This window comes from Podarcis liolepis (assembly GCF_965112155.1).
Source record: "Podarcis liolepis genome assembly, chromosome: 13".
Classification (NCBI taxonomy): Eukaryota; Metazoa; Chordata; class Lepidosauria; order Squamata; family Lacertidae; genus Podarcis; species Podarcis liolepis.
The window spans coordinates 1565513-1581693 of NC_139573.1; the positions used below are offsets into that span (position 1 = coordinate 1565513).

A 16181-nucleotide genomic window follows, 5' to 3' on the forward strand; every position below is an offset into this window, starting at 1 on the left:
CTTTAATCTTTAACTTTGTCCCACGTGGAGTTTTTTGAAATGCTCAGAGGAAATCTGATTGGTTCTTACGAACACTGTGTAAAAAGTTCTTTTGTGAATAAAACGACCTGGGCCAGGGGGTGGAGAAGGGATTATTATTATACGCACTCCTCCTAGAGTCTTGCTGGTCAAGCCTCGTGTGCATTTTATTCATCAGAGTCCAATCCTTCCTTGCTTTGGGAACGCCACACACCTGGGTGGCCTCTGTGGGAAGAGGGTGCTGGGCTAGACCTCTGGCCTGATCCAGCAGCACAGCTTTTCTTATGGAACCTCCCGGTCCGGTGGCAGTCTATCTGGAGTCCTAGGTCCTTAGGGGCAATTGGCCACTGTGAGAACAGGATGCTGGACTACTAGGCAGACGGCTGGCCTGATCCCAGCAGGCTCTGCTCATGTCATTACACCAAGGGAGGGGAAGACACCTGAGCAATGTGGCTCTAGTTACACAGCAGAAGCCAGCCCTCCTGTCTGACGGGGAGCCTTCATTGCCAAGTCAAGTAACCTTTATTGGCATCACATAGGAACATTCAGAATACATTCAGAATAAATAGGCCAGTGCGATCTCGTCGCCACTTCAACAGCACAGCCACCCGCCAAAGGGAAGAAGAGGCGAGCAATCTATTTCATCTCTGTGGGTTTCCAGCAAGGGCAGGATCCTGTAGCGTACTTCAGTGACAAAAAAAAATAAATAGAGGAACTTAGCTACAGTCTTGGTGAGCTCCTGGTCTCTCCCCTGTAATAAGAAGCGTATAACCTCTGTCTCTGGTTTCCATGTTAGACTACATAGATGGTCTAAAAATTGTTGGCAGAGATCACCATACATTTTGAATTCAAGGGCCATGTGAGCTGGAGTTTCCACCAGGTGGGCATCGCATGGGCAGATCCTGTCTCCTTCTGCCAAACCCGCAAACCTACCCCAAAGGAGGTTAGAAGGATTAGAATTGAACCTAGCCAGCGGAAAAGCCCTTCTTTCTTGCAGGTTAAACAAAAATTGTAAATAATTAAGGTTAAATTCCTACGCCCAAGGGAGTCGAAAATAAAGAGGGGAACATGTTTTTTCCCCGCAGCTGAGATTAGTTCCTGGCGATCTATGTCTCACAGCCTAGAAGGTCATTGGTACTGATTCTTTGAAAGTTGGAGAGCATTGAGAACTTTGCCGTCGGTGGTGGGAGAGCCCAGTGCGGTCCCCTGGGCCCCGGGAGAGGAATGCTGAGTGGGTACCGCCAGGCAGGCTAGAGCCCCCAAGCTGCACAGTCCATATATAATCCCAGGAAGGAACCAAAGGGTCCTCCCCATACTAGGAGGTGTTTGCAGCTGGATCAGATCGCCTTCATTGTGAAACCACGTGAAGAGCGCCCAAAATGTTCTGAATGGAAAGCAGACACAGGGGGAGACATGCACCATGCCTTTCTCTCCCTCCGTTCATCCATCCTTACCTGGTTCCGATGCTTCAGCTGGGAGAGGCTGCTGCTGCTTTCTGCCAGGCTGCCGTGGGAGAGAGAAGAAACCCAGAGTCAAGGAGAGAGAGAGGCTGGACCCGTCTAGCTGGTGTCCTGGGTGGAAGGGCTGCATCACTCAGGACCCCCTTTCCCAACAGCCAGGCTGGCATAGCGGTTACAGAGTCAGACCCGGGTTCAAATCCCTGCAATCGGCCGTGAAGCCAGTCATCCCTGCCTTCCAGTCTAATCCACCCCGCAGGGTCGTTGTGGGGATTAAAGGCGGAGGAGGAGAATCACACACACCACCTGGAGCTCCTCGGAGGAAAAGGCTGGGCTATCAATGTACTAATAATAATACGACTCTGGGTGGCTTCCAACAAAGATAAAAAATACATTAAAATGTCACACATTAAAAACTTCCCTGAACAGGGCTGCCTTCAGATGTCTTCTAAATGTCAGGTAGTTGTTTATCTCTTTGACATCTGGTGGTAGGGCATTCCACAGGGTGGGCGCCACCACCGAGAAGGCCCTCTGCCTGGTTCCCTGTAGCTTTGCTTCTTGCAGGGAGGGAACCGCCAGAAGGCCCTCGGTGCTGGACCTCAGTGTCCGGGCAGAACGATGGAGGTGGAGATACTCCTTCACGGATACTGGGCCTTTGAGGCTGTTTAGGGCTTTCAAGGTCAGCACCAACACTTTGAATTGTGCTCGGAAACGTACTGGGAGCCAATGTAGGTCTTTCAAGACCGGTGTTATGTATGAAGCAAAATATAGTACCTCGGTTGTCGGATGTGATCGGTTCCGGAAGATCATTTGGCTTCCAAAACATTCGACAACCAAGGGTGCAAAGGGCAGTCAACAAAGTTAATGGAGAAAAAAAGAAAAATACACCTAGAAGCCGTTCAACTTCCGAGGTGCGTTCAAAATCGGAAGCAATTACTTCTGGGATTTCGATGTTCGGGTTCCGAAATGTTTGGCTTCTGAGACGTTTCGAAAACCGAGGTACCACTGTAGAAACAGCCACTGGCTTCTGGGTTTTAAGACGGGAGTCCCATCTTATTTATTTGATGAAGAGAGCGATAGCAATAGCAGCCAACAGCATAAAGTGGGCAGAGGATTGGGCTGAGGAGGCCTGGGTTCAAGTCCTCCCTCTGACAGGCACTGGGGGGGCGCGGCTTGGGGCTGCAGGCAGACAGTTAAGGGCAGCTCCTTCCACGAGGGTTAAGCAATGTCTGCTTCCAGCTTCTTGTGGCTTTTATGGCATGGTTTTATTGCTGCATTTTTAATGATAGGGTAGTATGCAAATACTGCTAATAATAATAATAATAATTTTTTTTAATACCCCACCCTTCCCGGTTCAAAAACCGGGCTGCAGGCAGCTAACAACAAATTTAAAACACTTAATTATAAAAGCAGCATAAAATACAGTCTAAAAACATGAATAACAATAAAATTCAAAAATCAATTTAGGGGAAATAAGCATTAGATAATCCCCAGGTCTAGCTGGCTGAATTGGTCCTACTTGGGCCAGCGAGGAGGCCAGGGGAGAATTAGCTGTGGGGTCTCAGAGCGGGTAATCTTCATAAAAAGGGAAGGAAGAGGAATAAAAGGTCAGGCTAAGTTCAAATTGAAAGCCAGGCGGAATAGCCCTGTCTTACAGGCCCTGCGGAAGGAGGTTAAATCCTGCAGGGCCCTGGTCTCATGGGACAGAGCATTCCACCAGGTCGGAGCCACCACTGAGAAGGCCCTGGCTCTGGCGGAGGACAGTCTGACTTCCTTAGGGCCTGGGACCTCTAAACTATGGTTATTCATGGACCTTAAGGTCCTCTGCGGGGCAGACCAGGAGAGGCGGTCACATAAATATGCGGACCCTAAGCCACAAAGGGCAGAAATAAGCAGAAGGACCAGCCCCCGACCCCTCCCTCCCGGCTGTTACCTCTCCCTCCTCTCGGCCCCCTGGCTCCACAGGGGCCGCTGCTGAAGCTGCTGGCGCTCCCTCTCCTGCCACAGCTGAAGGATCTCGGGGCGACGGCGCTCCTCCCCAAATGGCTCCGGCCGGGGAAGGCTGGCCCTGGAGGAGGGGGAAGAGGCAGGGGGTCGCAGAGACCGTGGGGGGACAATCGCCACGCCCAGCAGCGCAGGACACAAAAAAGCATGGGGTTCGCTACTGTTGCAGAGGTTGGGGGGGGTTGCCCCTCCAGCAGATATCATGCACATGCAGCCCACTACCAAAACCAGCACAATCACTTTTGTGACTTGTCCCCACAAAACACTTCAACACAGTTTCTTCCTCTCTATTCAAAGGGCCTCTGCTGCACCGTTACCAAATGTAAGAATTCACTGATCAATGTATCTCTGTACTGGCTCGCTGGGAAAACTTCAGAAATTCATCTAGACCTGTGAGCTCAGCTACTCAGCAGCCCCTCTGCCTGAGTGATAGACCCTGGCCTCCTGAGACCTGAGTGCCAGACAGGCAGCCATTCCAGAAAGAACAAACCCAGATGAAGACAAAAGGGTGGGATTAACTTGGCTGGGAAACAGGGAAATGTAAAGATCTCTTTTGTTCCACTTGATGGGTGTTTGGTGGAGGGCAAGGGGAACCATGGGGCAGGGTCCAGGATGCTCAGATTCCTGCCACCAGACCTCCCCTTTCATGATGTAACCGTGATGTAGTTCGGGGGGGTGTAACATGGGGATGAGCAGCCAACAAAAGTTTGGGTTCCCTTTTGTTTGGGGCTTCCATCCTGTTCCACCTTGTGGCAGGTGGGAGTCCTGTCGCAACAGTCTTCAATCAAGACCAAGCCTACTGGCTGCTGTTTTGCTCCGGTCTTCCTGGCTGGGGTCCTTGTTTTTTGTCCAAGGGGGCCCTCAGATTTCTCCGTTAACACTGCCCATCACTGGCTGCCCGCCTGACCCCCTGCAAAAGGAAAAAGCTTCTCCCCTTTCAGCAGGAGGGAACACCGCCCCACAGCAAGTGGGCTCAAAGCCCAGAAGAGCATGTGAGGTTTGGGCCATTCCCAGCAGCCAAGAGGGATTTGAGGACCCCACACCCCAAGCTCAGGATTGAGTAGGGGGCAACAGCACCCTGGGAGCTGAAGGAAACGGAATGGAGACCCCACAGGGACAAGGCTGCATCCAGCGTGAGATCCCGCCCGCTTGCGCAGGGAGCTGGCCGCAAGGTGGCGCCACACACCTGCCGGTCGGGCCCTGCTCCGCAAGTCCTGTTTTCTGGAGGGAAGTGGAGGAGCTCTTCCTGGGCTTCTGGAAGTCCTAGAAGAGGCCAAGAAGAGAGAAAACGTGAGCAAATAAAGGGGGGGGGAAAGGGAGGAATTAATTTGCTGGTTGAAGCTGCAGTGTGACAGCTTAGAAAATTATGCCTGGGGAGGAGAAGGCGGATAGCGAAAAGCTTTCATCCTTCTCTCGTGACGCCAGAACTCCCGTGAAGCGGAGCGTTGGGGGATTTGGGACAGAGAAAACAAAGCCCCTTTTTCACAGCTGAACTGTGGAGCTCAAACACGAGAAGGTGGTCAGGACGTCTTCCTATTGGCAGTCCAACCCTCTTATCACCCCCCTGGGGATCATCTTGTTCAAGCAAAACAAGATGATTCAGAAGCTTTTGCCCCCAGCACCCAAACGCCACACTCTGCCCGCCCAGGACCCTAGAGTTATTCCTCTGCTTGTGGAGAATGCAAGGGGCCTTGCCATCCTCGGACGCTACCCCTGCCCTCCCTTTCTACTCTCCCAGCAGGACGTGGGAAAATCCTGCCCCAGGAGGACACAAGAGTAACCGCAAGATCTGCCAGTAGGAGGGCAAGCTCCATTCTCACCTCGGAGGGTGCTGTCCCCAGAGAGGTGCTCTCTGGCTTTCCCACGGAGACCTCGTCCTCCTCTTCCTCCCCGTTGACACTGCTGTCGATGTAGTCAATCTGCTCCAGGTCGGAGGCATCCACTGGGGGAACAGAGGAAGGAAGGAAGGAGGTTAGGGGCTGAGGTCTCCCTCTTTCCCCCTCCCTCCAGTCCCAAAGTCAGATCTTGCTGTTAGCAACACCACCCCCTCCATCTGCCTGGCTGCTCACCTGTCCCGTTGCGCTTCTCCCTCAACTGCTTGGGGTCTCTGGCCAGCTCGGCAATGCGGAAGGAGAGGTCTGAAAACTCATCTGTGGACTGAGAAGCGGGGAGAACGAGGGGCGGTGAAGGAGGAGAAACAGCGAACCGCAGGTGGTAAGGGCCGTCCGACAGCTGAACGGACTCCTTTGCTTTTAAGCAGAGGCGGCTTGATTCTTGAGCTGCAATTCCTGCATTGCAGGGGGCTGGACTATGTAACCCACGAGGGTCCCTTCCAACTTTATGATGCTAGAATTCTATGGCCCTGGTAGGCGGTGGACTCTCCTTCGTATTTTAAGCAAGGTTTGGATAGCTTTCTGCATGGGGCTACCTTGGAAGGTGACCCGGAAAGGCTGCCAAGACCACATAACTCCGGTCTTGAAAGACCTACATTGGTTCCCAGGACATTTCTGAGCACAATTCAAAGTGTTGGTGCTGACCTTGAAAGCCCTAAACGGCCTCAAAGGTCCAGTATACCTGAAGGAGCGTCTCCACCTCCATCGTTCTGCCTGGATACTGAGGTCCAGCGCCGAGGGCCTTCTGGCGGTTCCCTCGCTGCGAGAAGCCAAGTTACAGGGAACCAGGCAGAGGGCCTTCTCGGTGGTGGCGCCCGCCCTGTGGAACGCCCTCCCACCAGATGCCAAAGAGAAGAACAACTACCAGACTTTTAGAAGACGTCTGAAGGCAGCCCTGTTTAGGGAAGCTTTTAATGTTTAACAGACCACTGTATTTTAATACTTTGTTGGAAGCCGCCCAGAGTGGGCGGGGTGTAAATAATAATTTTTTTATTTTTATTTTTATTTTTATTATTCCAGGCATTACTGAGATGTGATCATTGGCTGCTTCTCAGGCACTATGGAGTCGTGGCAGGGGGCTGGGCTGGACGAGCCTTGCGGATCCCTTCCAACCCTGCAATGTTATACCAGCGTGACTAGGATGGAACACAACAGGCCAGGAGGCTCAAGTCACGCCCCTCTGGCCATAAGGTTTTCGAGGGCCGCCTAGGCAGGGATCAGGGCCCCTGCGAAGTCCTCCCTCTCTCCCCTTTGCAACTGTAAAAAATGTCACCGCAAGCAAAGCAGAAAGGCGTTCCCGCACCTCGTTCCCTGACCACCGCTTGCTCCCGCTGTCGACGCTGTTGAAGCCCGAATCAAGGCCGCCATACTGCCGCACGGGGTAGAAATTGTCCGGGAGGCTGTGGGAACAGACACGGAAACAAGCCTCTTGGAAACAATGCTCTTCCGGCCCCAATCCAGTGGCTAAAGCAGCTCCAGAGTCACCTCCTCCCAGGTACAGCCTCTCTCCTCCCCCTCTGGCCCCCTTCTCCTTCCCATGCGGCAGCAGCTGCTTAACAGAGCCTCCCAGGCCCCCCACTGCCCGCCTTACCACGTCCCGAAGCTGGCGGGGCGGGTTCCTTGTGCGAATTCTGCCAGGTCCGGCCGCGCCTTGCTGCAGGCCTCCATGTTGAGGTATTTGAAGATGTGGATTTTGCCTTTGGAGCAGATCTGTGGGGAGAACGGGGGCGCTGGGTCACAGGGTGGCGGCGGCGGCCCCCGCAAAACGAAGGCCGTTCGCCCCGTTTAGCAAGGAGGAGGTGCGATGAGTTGCCGGATCGTGCCTGCCTTCCCTGCCAGCCTGTTGCACATCCTGGCCCCCAGGTCCCACTGAGAGCCCCCACTAAGGGCAGGATAAATGGAAAGGGTGGGCAGAACCACAGGCCGGCTCCGCCCCCCCCCACCTTCCAAGCAGTCTCTGCTCTCAGCTGCCTGCCCCCCTGTTACCTGCGCAGGTGGGAACTGCAAAGGGTTGTTCTCCAGCAGGATGGACTGCAGGTGCCGCAGGTGGCGGTAGCAGGTGGGAATGTGGACGACACGGTTGCAGGAGAAGTCCAGCCGGACCAAGGGCAGCTCCGCCAGCTCTGAGGTGGGGCAAAGCACAGGCGTCCGTGAGCGAGGGGAAGAAGGGGGGCAGGGAGGGCTGCCCCCGTCGCCAGCTTAGAAGCAGGGGGTCTGCCGGTGCCCAGATGGCGCTGGCAAAGGGGGAAGGCTTTGGGCAGGCACCGACCTTTGGGCAGGACGGCGATTTGGTTCCTCCGGACGTTGAGGTCCCGAAGAGACTCCAGGCCACCCACACTCGCCGGCAGGGACTGCAGCTCGTTGCTGCTGACGTCCTGAGGCAGAAAAGAGGATTCAGGGAAAGGTCGCAGGTGAGCAGAGCCCCATCCCAGTGGTGGTCGGGGGGGGGGGAGGGAGAGCCCTGGAGGCAGGGAGAGAGCCTTAGGGGTGCCAGTACTAAGACCGCTTTGGAGGCATCTCCACTAGGGACAGGGACTTTTCAGCACTGGCCCCGACGTGGTGGAACACTCTGTCACAAGAGACCAGGGCCCTGCGGGACTTGACATCTTTCCACAGGGCCTGCAAGACAGAGCTGTTCCGCCTGGCCTTTGGTCTGGACTCAGTCTGACCCTTATGTTTCCCTCCCCGTATTGGTTTTGATCTATGGGCCACTATTAAAATGAGGCTGCATTTTAAATTAAAACTTTATTTTAACCTCTATTTTAAATTGTTCCCCCCCATTACATTTTTACTATAATTTTACTGGTGTTAGCCACCCTGAGCCCAGCTCTGGCCGGGGAGGGTGGGGTATGTATGTATGTATGTATGTATGTATAAATAAATAAATAAATAAATAATAATCATCATCGCATGGGGCAGGGAGAGAAAGCTTATTTAATTAAGAAAACTTACATAATTAGCAATTTAATTTTATTTTTTAAAAATGCGACCACTACCTCAAAGCAGTTCACCGAAAAGATAAAACAATAAAATTAAAAGGACACAGACTGTCTAACGGCTGACGGGCTGGGTAAAGAGGACGGTTTTTGCCTGGCACCTAAATACATGCAACGGTAGCGCCAGGCGAGCCTCTCTGGGGAGGGCATTCCACAAATGGGGAGCCACCACAGAAAAGGCCCCGTTCTCGTGTTGTCTTGGTATGTTTGAGTGGGCAGAGGGGGGGCCCCGTCACAATTCTACCTAGGCATCCTCAAGGCGATTTGGGGTGAGAGAGGGATACAGGGGATTGTCCTAGTGGATTGAAGCATGTGATGGCTGTGTGTGTTGGGGGGGTGGTCCTGCTGCCTTTGGGGTTCAGGTCTGGAGGGCCTTGGGGGATCCCTCCCACCGCCCACGTGGCTTCAGCCCAGCTCAGCGTGGAGACACCAGCGAGGCCGAACCCTGGGGGAAGGCAAGCAAGACTTGGTGCCCACCCTGTCCCTTGGAGGAATTCCACCCCATGGCGTTGCCGACTCACCAGCTGGCGGAGTGTACCGAGGCTGCCGATATCGTCCGGCAGGGAGACCAGCTTGTTGTTGCTGGCGATGAGGACCTTGAGGGGCAGCCGGCAGAGGCAGGAGGGCAGGGAAGAGAGCTGGTTCCGGCTGCAGGGAAGAAGACAACAGTGGAGGAGGAGGAGGAGAGATCTGGCTTCCCAAATCTCAGTGGAGACTGGCAAAGCCGGATGGGGGGGCTGGGGAATGAGGAAGGGAGCGGGGGCGCTTATTCCATTTTGTCTTCTCTATTTCCCGACTTTCACCCCCAAGTCCCACGGCAGGTTGCAGCATCAGAAGCAATTTGAAAAGTAAGGAAAAGGAGGGGACATTCTACCCTATGTGGTGGGAATGGAATGAAATTTAAAAGTTTGGGGAAATGATATACAATGAATTGAAGAAAATGCTCCCCCCAACATTTGTTAAGAAACCTGAAGCATTTTTGTTAGGGATCGTAGGAAAAGACCTGCCAAGGAAGTTCAAAAGTATCTTCATGTATGCGACAACGGCGGCGAGAGTCTTAATAGAACAAGGATGGAAGAACGAGGAAACACCGACTAAAGAATCATGGCAAGAGAAATTGATGGACGATGCAGAATTGGCAAAATTGAGACATAAACTACGGGACAAGGATAACTGCGATTTTAAAGATGAATGGGAACCTTTTACAAAGTATTTAAAGAAACAACAAAGTGAACTGGACTCCTTGGCAGGTTTTGACTAAACACTCACAAACTCTTTATCGACAATAATCAGTCAGATAAATTAAGGATCTATACAGTTTTGTAACATGCAGAGAATAGCATTTGTAGAGAAACCAGAGGTTGGAACTGAGGGAAGTCGGGGGGGCAGGGAGGGGGGTTATTTTATGGGGAGGAGGGGAAATGGGGGGCAGGAATCAAGGATGATATGTTTTAAGATAATATGTTTTGTTTAAATTCTTAATAATTTTTTTGAAAAAAAACACACAAGCAATTTGAAAAGATGTGAAACGGCGTTGCCGTCACGGGGCTATTGTTGGAATAACCTTGGGAAACTGAAAAGAAATAAATAAAAGCCGATTCGAAACAGCTAGCAACCAGGGAAACAAGGTGGGTCGTAAAAACGCGCAGCTCAGGTGGCAAAAGCCAGGGGCCGGGAGCACCTCTGTGGGAAGGAGGGAGCCCCAGAGCTCTGCTGGGGCAGGCCACCCCCCTGAGGGCAGAGGAATGTCCGAGAAGGCCCCCTCTGCTGATCTCAGCACCCGGGAGGGTCTATATAGTGGGCCTGAGTTGCGCAGGGCTTTAAACGCCAATGTGAGGGAATCCAGAAAGCCCTCGCCGCACCTCTGGAGAAACACCCCGTTTCCTCCCCCCCCTTCTCTGGCTTCCCCCTTGTGCGACTTACCTGACGTTCAGGTAGGTGAGGGCTTGGAGGTTGGCGATGGCGGGGGGGATGCTGCGTAGGCAGTTGTGGTACAGGCTCAGCCCCTCCAGGGACATCAAGTGGCAGGCGTCTTCGGGGACCTCGGCAAAGCGGTTTCGGGAGAGGTCTGGGAAGGAAGAGAACAGGGTCTTTAAGCTCCCAGGAAGCCCCTGCAGAGTCCAAAAGGAGCCCCCCCAAAAAAAAAACCACTTCCAAGTGACTCAGGCTGGCTGACAGAAGCCTCCGCCGAGGCTCTTTGCTCCAGCCCGAGAGGGGCAACTTTGGGGAGGAGTCAGGCAGCCCCACAGCGAAGCCTCCCCAGGGGCAGGTTGCTGGAGGCTGAGGGGGAAGGAGCGTTCAAAATCCCCCAGATGCCAGGCACGCTTTGTGACTGGCGTGGGTCCAGTTGCGACCATGTGGGTCTCAGGAGGGAGACCAAGTTGGCCACGGACATCTCCACCTGGCCGGCCTCTCCTGTTCTCTTACACAGGTGAGCAGAAGACCTGATCCACTGCATTCGTACAGCGGAACCTCGGTCGCCAAACGCTTCGGGAGTCGAACGTTTCGGCTTTCGAACACTGACCACGGAATGCTTCCGTTTTCGAACACGCCTCGGAAGTTGAACGGCTCCATTTTTTCCACAACGGATTTCGGCAACTGCGCCTTGGTTGCCAAATGTTTTCGAAGTCAAACGGTCTTGCGGAACGGATTACGTTTGACAACCGAGGTTCCGCTGTATTCTGCCTTTTCCTCCAAGGAAAACATAGTTCACACACCCCCCTCAATCAATTCCTTACAACAACCCTGCGAGGGAGGTTAGGAGGCCGCGACTGACTCCGAGCTCACCCAGGAAGCTTCAGGGCTGCGTGGGGGTTTGAGTGGTGCATTCTGTTTGAACTACATGCTGTATACTGTTTCAAGATCCAGCATGGCCCAGCTTTGGAGTCACAGAATTGGGACCCCGAGGGCTGCCTAGTCCAGGAATCACAGCTGAAGAATCTCCGAGAGCCTTAAAAACCTGCAAGGGAGGAGAGTCTGCCCGTTCCCCTGTGAATCGGCTCTGACCCTCTGAAAGTTCGTTTGAATCCCTCGCTTTGGGTCCTGCCCTCTGCAGCAGCAGGAAACAAGTTTGTGCCCAATCTTACAGGGGAAACCTCCTTCTTTGGAGGTCTTTAAGCAGAGGCTTGACAACCATATGTCAGGAGTGCTCTGATGGTGTTTCCTGCTTGGCAGGGGGTTGGACTCGATGGCCCTTGTGGTCTCTTCCAACTCTAGGATTCTATGATTTCTGAAGGTGGCTCTCCGATACGATACAATAATCTTTATTGTCATTGTCCCATACAGAATAACGAAATTGGAAAAAAAAATCTACATAAAAAATTCAAAACCAATAAGCCTGCTATCCCAGCTATCCCAACCTGGTTAGCCCCCTAAAAACTCTGATACCCCATTTTAAAAATACAATATACTCCCATAGAGACTACCTTAAAGGAAAAGGGACCCCTGACCGTTAGATCCAGTCGTGACTGACTCTGGGGTTGCGGATCTCATCTCGCTTTATTGTCTGAGGGAGCCGGCGTACAGCTTCCGGGTCATGTGGCCAGCATGACTAAGCCGCTTCTGGCAAACCAGAGCAGCGCATGGAAACGCCGTTTACCTTCCCGCTGGAGCGATACCTATTTATCTACTTGCACTTTGACGTGCTTTCGAACTGCTAGGTTGGCAGGAGCAGGGACCGAGTAATGGGAGCTCACCCCGTAACGGGGATTTGAACCGCCGACCTTCTGATCGCCAAGTCCTAGGCTCTGAGGTTTAACCCACAGCGCCACCCGCGTCCCTAGAGACCTTACACTGTGTTTATAACAAAAATCGCACTTGGGTAGAAACTGTTTCTCAGGCGGCTAGTCCTAGTCTCAATAACCCTGTCCCTTCTTCCAGAAGGCAGAAGCTGAAAGAGATCATTTCCGGGGTGCGCACTATCCTGCGCTATCTCTGCAGCTTTCTTGTGACACCTGGAAGCGTAGATTTGATCCAAGGTGGGAAGAGTGCACCCAATTATTCTCTCCGCAGTCTTCACAACCCTGGACAGCATTGTTTTTCCCCTGGCTGTGCAGCTCCCAAACCACACACACCGACCATACGTTAATACACTCTCCACAGTGCAATGGTAAAATGCCATCAACAGGTCCTTTGAGAGACTGTGCTCTCTTCATCAGGTCTTTGCTGTTTTCTCCCCAGGTTAGGTCGTCTCTCAACTCCATTCCAAGAAATCGAAACACTGGGACCTGTTCCACGCACTTCCCCTCAATAATAAGTGGCTGAATATTCAATTTACATTTCCTAGAGTCCTGTCTGTTGTCTGTTCTCCAGGCTGAGTCTACCCAACTCTCTCAACCGCTCCTCATCACAAGCCAGACAAGACCGCTTCCTCTCCAGCCAGGCAAACCCCTGCAGGCTGCCCATCTGGGGGGTCTCTGGTCAGCTAGGCCTCCTGACCCCCTCCCTCCAGGAGTCTTCCCACCCTCCGCCTCGGGGAATGTTGCAGAAATTTATGTATAGGCTGGGGGGGGTTGCCCCTCTAGCAGATATCATGCACATGCAGCCCACTACCAAAACCAGCACAATCACTTTTGTGACTTTTGTGATTTGTCCCCACAAAACACTTCATCACAGTTTCTTCCTATCTGGTCAAAGGGCCTCTGCTGCATGATACCAAATGTAAGAATTCACTGATAAATCGATCTATGTACTGGCTCACAGGGAAAACTTCAGAAATTCATATACTATAGCTACTCAGCAGCCCCTCTGCCTGAGTGATAATTCCTGGCCTCCTGATACCTGAGTGCCAGACAGGTAGCCATTCCAGAAATAACAAACCCAGATGAAGACAAAAGGGTGGGATTAACTTTACTGGCCGAGGGAGCCGGCGTACAGCTTCCAGGTCATGTGGCCAGCATGACTAAGCCACTTCTGGCGAACCAGAGCAGCGCACGGAAATGCTGTTTACCTTCCCGTCAGAGTGGTACCTATTTATCTACATGCACTGGCATGCTTTCGAACTGCCAGGTTAGCAGGAGCTGGGACTGAGCAACAGGAGCTCACCTCATCGCGGGGATTCGAACCGCCGACCTTCCGACAGGCAAGTCCTAGGCTCTGTGCTTTAACCCACAGCGTCACCCACGTCCCCAACATGGGGATTAGCAGCTAATCAAAGTTTGGGTTCTCTTTTGTTCCACCTTGAGGCAGGTGGGAGTCCTGTTGCGACAGTCTTCAATCAAGACCAAGCCGACTGGCTGCTGTTTTGCTCCGGTATTCCTGGCTGGGGTCCTTGTTTTTTTGTCCAAGGGAGCCCTTGCATTTCTCCGTTAACAGGAAGAAGGCGACAGAGACAAGGCCTTCAGTGTGTGTATGAATCTGCAAGCAGTCCTCCCTCTCTGAAGTCCACCAAGGGTGGAGAGCCCAGCAGGCAGCTCCAGGAAGGCCTAGCGCTCGCTTTCTGCTTTGTGTCTGCTCAGATGATGTTTTGGAAGAAGGAGGAGCAGCAGCAGCAGCTAAATTTAGAAGCAGCCCTTCCAAGTATCCAGGAAGAGAGGCTCCTCCAGTGCCCAGTGGAGGAGGAAGAGGCGGTGGGGCTGAGGCCGGCCACTTCTCCACCGGGGTGGGCTTCCTCGCAAGGAGGACCCCTTGGCAGCTGCAAGAACAACAACAAAACCCGCCTGCCTTCGAGTTCCCGGCTCAGCGTTTGCTCCTTGAAGCATTCTGCATTAAAAATGGGTCGGTTCGTGGGTGAGGCTTTCTGCAAGGGGGAAAATCTCAAGTGTTAGAAGCTCAGATATGAAAGTGGGGCCACAAATGTCTCCTTAAACCAGAGTTACAGTCGCCAAAACGGAAGGCCTGGTCGCCATTTGGGGGCCAGACAGCTCTTAAGTTGTATTTTCCAATACGGCTTTTGGGTTCCGGAAATTCATTCTGATAAAACGTAACGGGAGAGAATTCTACAGGATGTGATGCTGGTGTGTGATTCAAGGATCGCCAGGCAGGCGCCTCCAGGTGGTGGAGACGTCAGGTACCATCCGGGCATCTTCACCTGGTCGCAGGTGGCCGAGAGCCAGGTGCAAAATGTGCCTGATCTTTCTGAAGAAGAGGCCAATTGGGGAAGGAGAATCTTCCGAAGATCGGCAGAGGCAGGAAGAGACTGAAGGAACTGGGTGAATGTTGCCCAGAGGAATGGGGGTTTTTTTGGGTGGGGAGAAAAAGTGTGGGTGGTAACAATGATGAGCTTAAGATGAACTGGCTAGATCTGAGGACAAGAGCAAATCTTGCATCCTGTGGTTTTCCAGCAACCAGGATTCAGAAGCAGAGCAACGACTCTGAGGGCAAGGTCGGCACACGCTCGACCTGGGTGCGAATGGTGCTCTGAGGATGCTGACCAGCTCACCTGTGCTGCTGCCCCCATCTCCCCATGCAGCGTTTTCATGGGGTGGGGGGCAGGCAGAGAGAGGAAGGCGCTGCAGCAGCCTGGCAGATGGCGGAACGGAGCCAGCCTCCCCCCCCCCCCAAGTTCACAATAGTGACAGAACAGCTGGTGCACATGACCCTGCCCCAGACACAGACGCCCACTGTATGCGCCGGGAGGGCCCAGCTGGGTAAACGTTTTGTCAGCCATACGATCCGGAGAGGGCGGCACGAGGCGGAGAAGAAGGGAGCGTTTTGTTCACGAGGGAGAGCCTGAGGGAGACTCTGCTGCTGGCGCAACGAAGCTGGGAGCTGCCAGGAGGAGGACGGGGCCCAGGAGGAGGAGGGTATCGTAGGGAGGGGGCTTCTCGTTGGGCAATGCCCCTCAGCTGGCCGCGACGAAGAAGCCGCAGGAGATGCCAGCCTGGATGGGGACACCAGGCTCCGGACAAACTGGGTCTCTCTCTGGGCACCTGTGGCTGTTGGCATCCGTCCGTTTCGGAAGACAACGGAGGAATGCACTCAAGAAATTCGCAAGAGGCAGCGTGGTCTCCAGAGCCACCAGTATCCTAAGAACCAAGGAAGAGGATGCAGGACCAGCCCAGTGGCCCAACTCTGTCCCAGGGGTCCGACCTGCTGGGAAACCTGACAGTGGGGCCCAAGCACAAGGGCAGCCCTCTCCCCTCCTGCGGTTTCCAGCCACTGGGACCACTGACAGCCTCCTCCTCCTCCTCCTCCTCCTCCTCCTCCTCCTCCATGGATTTGTTCAATCCTCTCATCATTTGGGACCGCCTCTCCTGGCATGCCCCACAGAGGACCTTAGAGTCCTCAAACAAAAACATCTTGAAGGTCCCAGGCCACAGAGAAGTTAGGCTGGCCTCAACCAGAGCCAGGGCCTTTTCGGCCGTGGCCCCGATCCGGTGGAACGCTCTGACACAAGAGACCAGGGCCCTGCGGGACTTGACATCTTTCCGCAGGGCCTGCAAGACAGAGCTGTTCCACAGGGCACAGTCTGACCCACTCCTTTGGTAATCCTCATAGAACTCTTGCCCAATGGTTGCCTTTAATTTGATTCAGAATTGATTTTGGAATAAATTGATTTTAGAATGCTGTGTTACTTTTATTGTTGTTAGCCGCTCTGAGCCCGGCTTTTGCTGGGGAGGGCAGGATATAAATAAAATTTTACTGTTATTATTATTTCTCTGCGGCTGCGGCTGCTTGATATGAGAAAAGCCTTTCTGGACCAGGCCAAAGGGGCCCCTCCTAGTCCAGCTTCCTCTCTTGCCAGGGGCCAACCCGATGCCACACAAGGAAGCCTCGAAAGCAGGATGTGGATGCAACAGCCCCACCCACCCGCCTGGGACCCTCAGCAAGAGCAGTGTTCGAAATCCCCCAGCCGCAGTTTGCTACTGGTTTGG

General features: G+C 53.4%; 1 protein-coding gene across 3 annotated transcripts in view; it reads right to left on the reverse strand.

Annotated features, from left to right (window-relative positions):
* The window catches only part of LRCH4 (leucine rich repeats and calponin homology domain containing 4), a 72725-nt gene that overhangs the window by 9603 nt on the left and 46941 nt on the right, over positions 1–16181 (reverse strand). For all 3 annotated transcript variants that reach the window (XM_083472635.1, XM_083472636.1, XM_083472637.1), the window contains exons 2-12: positions 10291–10435; positions 8889–9015; positions 7641–7746; positions 7358–7494; positions 6963–7081; positions 6675–6771; positions 5549–5636; positions 5300–5421; positions 4666–4742; positions 3409–3543; positions 1473–1521 (exon numbers count right to left, since the gene is read on the reverse strand). In XM_083472635.1, the coding sequence (XP_083328761.1) occupies positions 1473–1521; positions 3409–3543; positions 4666–4742; positions 5300–5421; positions 5549–5636; positions 6675–6771; positions 6963–7081; positions 7358–7494; positions 7641–7746; positions 8889–9015; positions 10291–10435 (1202 nt within the window). The remainder of the gene's footprint in view (positions 1–1472; positions 1522–3408; positions 3544–4665; positions 4743–5299; positions 5422–5548; positions 5637–6674; positions 6772–6962; positions 7082–7357; positions 7495–7640; positions 7747–8888; positions 9016–10290; positions 10436–16181) is intronic.